Consider the following 6,791-nt stretch of genomic DNA (forward strand, 5'->3'; position numbering starts at 1 on the left):
AGAATCAAGTGACTTGCCCAGGGTCACATAGCTAGTAAGTGTCTGAGACCAGATTTGAACTCAGGAAAGTGAGAGTTTTCCTGACTTCAGGCCCAGGAAGTCTTTTGGACTAGCTGCCAAAAATGTAGATGGGGTTAAATGGGTATTGATGCAAAGGCACATTATGCTCCATAAAAGTCCTCATATGAGCTTTTTTTTTTTTTTTGCGGGGCAATGGGGGTTAAGTGACTTGCCCAGGGTCACACAGCTAGTAAGTGTCAAGTGTCTGAGGCCGGATTTGAACTCAGGTCCTCCTGAATCCAGGGCCGGTGCTTTATCCACTGTGCCACCTAGCTGCCCCCTCATATGAGCTTTTTAAAAATAAGTCTTTCTCTTAAAACCAGAGTTCAAAACCAATACTGAGTCCTAATTACTTCAATTTTGACTTAAGTTTTACTATACATACTTTGAATAATGGTTCAAAAAGGGTCATCAGTTTTAGTGCGTTAAAAAATTTTACTTTCCTACACTGCAAGTTTACAGGCCTATGTTTTAGTATACTCTCACCCCTTGCCCATTTCCTCCACATACTCACAAGATTTTCCGATTCCCTAGCCTAGCCCAAATGCCCAGTGAGAGTTTGCTGTCTGTCATTACAATTGGAGTCACAGTAGCAGCTGAAAAGTTTATGGGAATTAACAACAGGAAGGGGACCTGGGGTGGTGGAAGGGAAGAGGAATCTCAAGGTTTAGGTAATGGGTCAAAAGGCCCAACTACTTAGGAAACCTACTTTGTTGCCAACTTAAAACAATCAGTGTGCCAAGGTTCTTCACAAAAGAACACTACGTCTCAACCAAAAAAAAAAATCACAGACCTAGAATAAACTTGTTTATTCTTATGGATCTAGAACTTGTTAAGTTTCTTCGACTGACTTTTTGATCTGTAGAAGCTATTTGGTTAATTTTATTCCTTCAATTTGACATTTAAGTACCTACTGTGCATTAGGAGAGATGCAAAGTTTCAGTAAGTCACTCACTGACTACTCTCATGAAATGGTTTTTCTCTATATTTACATAAAGAGGAAATGACATTATTTCAAAGTCCTTATTATTCCATAAAATGCAGGCTCTCGTGACTTTATTGAAAAATAATTTTATTTCCTAGAGTAAGTCTACTTCTTAGGAATTGCACAATTAACTGGACATCCAATACAGAATCTACCCATCTCCCCTTTCTATTATTATATCAAATTACAATAACAGATTTTAAGGTGTGGGAGAAGCAATTGCAAAAAATATTTGCGTGACCTTTCAGAAATCAATGCTGAAATTTAGGGCAAGAAAACTGCCCCAAACTTATAAAGTCTCATTCTTTCTGGTCCTCCCCAGTACCTTCCTGTGATACACCAAATCTATACTGAATTTAATGCCATTTAAAATCGGGATCAAGGACTAGCTTAAACTCGGAGAGTACCCTTTCCCAGGGCAGCTGTCAGTTAAGAGTAAATCCCACAAATTCCCTCCTGCTTCAAAACTTCGCAGCCTTGAAGAAATGCCAGAGGCCAAACTGAGCCTTCTAAAAATCAAAGCCCTTTTGAACTTATATACAGTGATACCCCAAGACTGCCACTAATTTCTCTTCTTCTCTCTTGAGTTTTGGCCAAATTGATTATATGGTGCTTCAAGCTGTTCAGTTTTTCTGTTTCTTAAGAATTTCAAATATTCAGGTATAGGTTCATTTTTATTTTTCCTTCCATCATTTATGAGACACAACTTTCTTTTTAATCAAGCTATTTTTACATATTCTAATTTGGGTCAATAATATTTCATAACAGCTTGAAATTCAAACCAGAAATGTGAATATAAATGAAGTGCCAAATCCAGTGATATGAGGTAGTCAATAACATGCTAAATTGGCTAAATTCTCTCACCACATTCTTTCCACTTAACATTTCCCTTGAAAGGATGGAGAGGATGACGCAAGCATCTGGGTACTGGTCCACTACCTTGCTTGAAGACCTTTCATTAAAGGAAATCAGCCCAAAGCCCCTTTAAGATTCAATGGCATTCCTGGCCTTTGTCACGTCTCAAATATTCAGAGTCAATCAGAATCATAACTGGTCATAAGTTTGAATTATTTGTTGATGCAAAACTACTCCGCATTGCCTTGTCCAGAGAAGGCTTGACCAACTTTTGTGATGAAATTTCTGTATGGTCTCTGGAGGGAGTCTCAGTTGCAGAGGAATTTTGGGAAATTTCCTCTTCTGTCTTCACTGAAGGGCTGGGTCCCTGGTATTAATACTGGAAGCTCCGCTTGGTCTGGATATCATCAAGAATCTGTTGCAATTCTTCATCTTCAAATCGACCTTCCAGGCTGCAGGAGAAACAAAATGACCAATTAATGATAACGAACATGCTTTTTTCTCAATCTGAAGAATTCTACATGTTTTCAGCTTCCCTATACTAATACCACTTACCCATCACCTTTTCATTTAGGCCTAAAGATGACATATTCCAATTATAATGAATGGTTTCCTCATTAGTCATGTTTTCAAATCTTAGATATAAAACCTGACTTTTCTTTTAGTCTTTCTTTCCACCAAGGTTTAAGACTAGGTAAGGAAAATTAAGAATTTATATGCATGGGGCAGCTAGGTGGCACAGTGGATAGAGCACCGGCCCTGGATTCAGGAGGACTTGAATTCAAATCCGGCCTCAGACACTCAACACTTACTAGCTGTGTGACCCTGGGCAAGTCACTTAACCCCAATTGCCTCACCCCCCCCCCAAAAAAATTCATATGCACAGGCCTAAATAATTTATGTTTTTGTTTTACTGATGCTTTTTGTTTGTATATCACACTGATTTTTTAAATATATCCTTCCTTTCTCCCCTATCAAGTGAGCCTTCCCTTGAAATGAATTCAAAGAAAAAAAAAAGTTCAACAAAACCAATCTCCACATCAACTATTTCTGATATAATTATGCAACAGTCTATACTTATACTCCCCCATCTCTCCAATGGAAGGAGATAGGTATATTTATCCACTCTTTTTGGGGGATAAGCTTGATTATAGTTATAAGGTATTCAATTTTGTTGTATTCTATTTTCATTGTTGTAGTCATTATGTATTATTATGTATATTGCTTCCTTGACCCAGAATTTGTTCTTACCTTGGAATCAGAGCCTTAGCCTCTTCTGCTGTCTCAGGACAAAGGTTTGCTAAACAGGCCAATTCAAATTTATGGAGCTTTTTCTGGAGTAACAAACTGAACAGAGAGAGTATAATATAAACAAAAAAGAAAAGAATGACCAAAACTAAAAAGTATAACATCATTCATTCAGAAAGTATATACTGAACACCTATTATGTACTAGGGTGTCATAGAAGAAAGAACACGCTCACAACCTTTTTATAGATACTACCCAAATATGGCATAAGAGCCTCCCCATTCAAATGTTTTTCATTGCCTACATGGGCAACATGGAATGTCAAGGTTAGCAAGGAGAAGGCTGAGATTAGTAAATTGAAAGAAGAAATACCATCTGTGGTTAGGTTAGCTTATTACTAAGACCCAACAACACTGAATATCCATTAGCAAAAAAGCAGCAATATTTTTTAGGGACCTACCTAAAATTAAACAACCTTTTGCCTGAAATAGATTTTGCTGTTATTTGCTATTGTTTCCTTTTTGCATGAAATAATGAAAAGTGAAGTGAGCAGAACCAAGAGAACACCATATATGGTAACAGCAATATTAGCTGAAGAATTGTGAACATCCAAGTTATTATAAATACTATAAATACTCAAATCAACTATAAAGGACCCATGAAGGAAGATGCTATGCACCTCCAAAGAAAGAACTGATAAATAGAAGTATGCATAGCATAACTTTATATATATTTATAAATCTATGTCAAATGGTGGCCCTCTCTCAAGCAAGGTGGGAAGAGAGGGAAGAAGACAGTTCAGAACTTAAAATGTAACAAAAAAATTAAATTTAAAAAAATCCTCCAGACTTTACCTTTATTTCCTGATGGTAGGCTCTATAAATAAAATTTAACCAAGACACATTGTTTTTAAGTTGTGTTCAATTCTTCATGACCATATTTGGGGTTTTCTTTTTTTTTTTTTTAGTGAGGCAATTGGGGTTAAGTGACTTGCCCAGGGTCACACAGCTAGTTAAGTATTAAGTGTCTAAGGCCGGATTTGAACTCAGGTACTCCTGACTCCAGGGCCGATGCTCTATCCACTGCGCCATCTAGCTGCCCCATTTGGGGTTTTCTTGGCAAAGATCCTGGAGTGGTTTGCCATTTCTTTCTCCAGCTCATTTTATAGATGAGGAAACTGAGGCAAAGTGGGTTAAGGGTCACACAGCTAATAAGTATGAGGCCAGATCTGAACTCAGGAAGGTAAGTCTTTCTGACTCCAGACTTGGTACTCTATCTACTGTGCCACCTAGTTGCCCAAACGTTAATCAGTACAAGAACATTCTAAGTATAACACATATCATTTTTTTAAAGATATTTTTCCTCTGACACTCACCTCCGAACACTAGCAATGGTTTCCCTGTTTTTAAAACGACTAAAACGGGCAGTGTAATTTAAAGTTTTCATGAACACCTCTGAAAGTTCTTGTTCATCTTCTGCACTTTCATTCTGTTGCTTTCGATGCTCTAGAAGCATGTGGACTTCGGAATTTAAAAGAGTTTCTGCTGTTTCAAACTCTATTAATAGTGAGAAATAATAAATGTCAGTTCCATAATCATCACTCAAAATTCTGCATCTAAATGTTGATTCTGCATCTGGGGCTGACTGCATGTCTGCTTCAACAGAAACTTAAGAGAACTTATTTTTCTTGTCCAAAATCTTAAGACTCCACAACTACTAAAATCATTGTATTTACATGTGACCATCATTTTATTTCTGATATCTTTCAATTACAATAATAATGATGACAGATAACATTTATATACTGCTTACTCTGTGCTGTGTTTTACAGTTACCTCATTTGATCCTCCCAACAATCCTAAGTTGTTTGCTATATGTGCTACTATTAATAGGTGCTATTATTATCCCCGTTTCACAGATGAGGAAGGTTACATGATTTGCTCCGGGTCACACAGCTAGTAAGGGTCTGAGGCCCAGCCTTCCTGACAGCAGACACGCCTCCCATTGCCTGCTGACCCGTTCAGTTCTTTCCCATTTCTCATGCCGCTCAGTATAGCACCAGTCTGAACCAAGCTGCACTCTTCACCCTCCATACTCATCCCTGATAGGGGTAGGAGAGTCGGTCAATAAGCATTTATGAAGCACCTGTGCTACGGGCTGGGGATACCCTGGGAGCGCACAGTCTGATTCGGGGGCTAAAACAAGCAGGCTACATGACGATGACTAAGAGAAGGAAGGGACTGGCACTCCAGGGGCGAGGCCTCGGTGGAGGGGGAGCATTGCACGCCCGAGGGCAGCTGGGGAGAAAACCCGGGCGAGGGGGACGGAGCATCTTGGGTGAAGAACAGCAAGTAAGGGCCCATTATGGGCTTACACACACATACACACACACACACACACACGCACACCATTTTCGTCAGGAAGCCAGCTCCGGTCACCCGCTGACAGCACGGACCCCCCCGAGGGGGGGGACCGGCTCTACCAGCCCCCGCCTCCGCACCCCGGGCACCCTTCCCGGACCGCGGGGTCCCCCTCAGCCTGGTCCGCCTCCCGCGCCGCTGCCTCGGGGGCAGCGAGTCGGGAGGACAAACCCGGTCGGGGAACGGGGAGCTCGCTCTTTCCGCCCGCTCCCGGGTTCCGCAGCGCCCGCCAGGCGCACCTTTGGGGAAGACGAGCTGCGAGGCGTCCTCCTCCACATCCCCGGCGCGAGGGTCGCTGCCTCCGGCCGCCATCACGCTCCTGCTCCGCGCCAAAGGCGGGGCCGGAAGCGGAAGTGTGTAGTCAGGGAGGCGGGGACTGGTCACGGAGGGAGGGGCCGTCTGGCTGAAGGAAGCAGCCTATGCGGCGCCATCTTAAACACAGAGGTGGGGAGGAGATCCTCGAAGGCTTCCCAGGCTTATTCTTTCCAGCCTAGCGTGTTGGTGCGCATGCGCACACCCATCTGGGCTGGGCTCATTGTATTCCCTGAACCGCCTTCATTTTCACACCTTTCCATGCACATGGCTGCCATATCTTAAAACGGAAACATCCCTGAATGTACACTATAACATATGCGAAGGGTAGTTTTCATGACACTATATGGAACAAATAATAGAATTTAGATCACAGAATTAAGAACTATTCTTCCACATCTGCCATTCATTCTTTCCCTCCCTCCCTCCCTCCCTCCTCCTCCCCTCCCTGTTTCCATCTCTCTCTCTCTCTCTCTCTCTCTCTCTCTCTCTCTCTCTCTCTCTCTCTCTCTCTCTCTCTCTCTCTCTCTCTCTCTCTCTCTCTCTCTCTCTCTCCCCCCCCCTCTCTTTCTCCCTAAAAAGTCGAACTCACTTGTCTCAGGTCACCCTGTGAGTTAGAGAAGCAGAGAACACTGCATTTCAGGCTTCCTAACTCTTATTCTTGTGATCTTTTCACTGACTAAATCCTGACTCTTACCATCATTGGCCACATATATGCAAAATTGGTGATTTCCTGGTTCAAATTTCCACCTCTGACTTTCCTGGGCCCCAGTTTCCTAATCTGCAAAATAAAAGGTTTAGGCTAAATATCCTCTAAGGTCCCTTCCATTTCTAAGTCCATAATCTTAAGATTTTTGTTGTTCAGTTGAGTCAAACTCTTCTCATCCCTGTGGACCAATACTATTGATGGA

General features: G+C 41.7%; 1 protein-coding gene across 1 annotated transcript; it reads right to left on the reverse strand.

Moving 5' to 3' along the window:
• Positions 1 to 854: 854 nt before the first annotated feature.
• On the reverse strand, positions 855 to 5,911 carry POLR2D (RNA polymerase II subunit D). The gene is made up of 4 exons (XM_043997263.1): positions 5,808 to 5,911; positions 4,524 to 4,704; positions 3,152 to 3,247; positions 855 to 2,352 (listed from the first exon to the last, which is right to left on the reverse strand). Exons 1-4 carry the CDS (start codon positions 5,878 to 5,880, stop codon positions 2,274 to 2,276), a joined length of 429 nt encoding a protein of 142 aa, XP_043853198.1. The 5' UTR covers positions 5,881 to 5,911; the 3' UTR covers positions 855 to 2,273.
• Between the last annotated feature and the right edge of the window lie 880 nt (positions 5,912 to 6,791).

Source organism: Dromiciops gliroides, chromosome 3, assembly GCF_019393635.1.
Source record: "Dromiciops gliroides isolate mDroGli1 chromosome 3, mDroGli1.pri, whole genome shotgun sequence".
Classification (NCBI taxonomy): domain Eukaryota; kingdom Metazoa; phylum Chordata; class Mammalia; order Microbiotheria; family Microbiotheriidae; genus Dromiciops; species Dromiciops gliroides.

Bases quoted from the DNA above. Each gene is read 5' to 3' on its own strand.
- POLR2D (XM_043997263.1), bottom strand. From the start codon at position 5,880: ATGGCGGCCGGAGGCAGCGACCCTCGCGCCGGGGATGTGGAGGAGGAC. The intron at 3,248-4,523 runs GTGAGTGTCAGA...CTCTCTGTTCAG, and splicing joins ACCATTGCTAGTGTTCGGAG to TTTGTTACTCCAGAAAAAGC. The intron at 2,353-3,151 runs GTAAGAACAAAT...TTTCTCCTGCAG, and splicing joins GCTAAGGCTCTGATTCCAAG to CCTGGAAGGTCGATTTGAAG.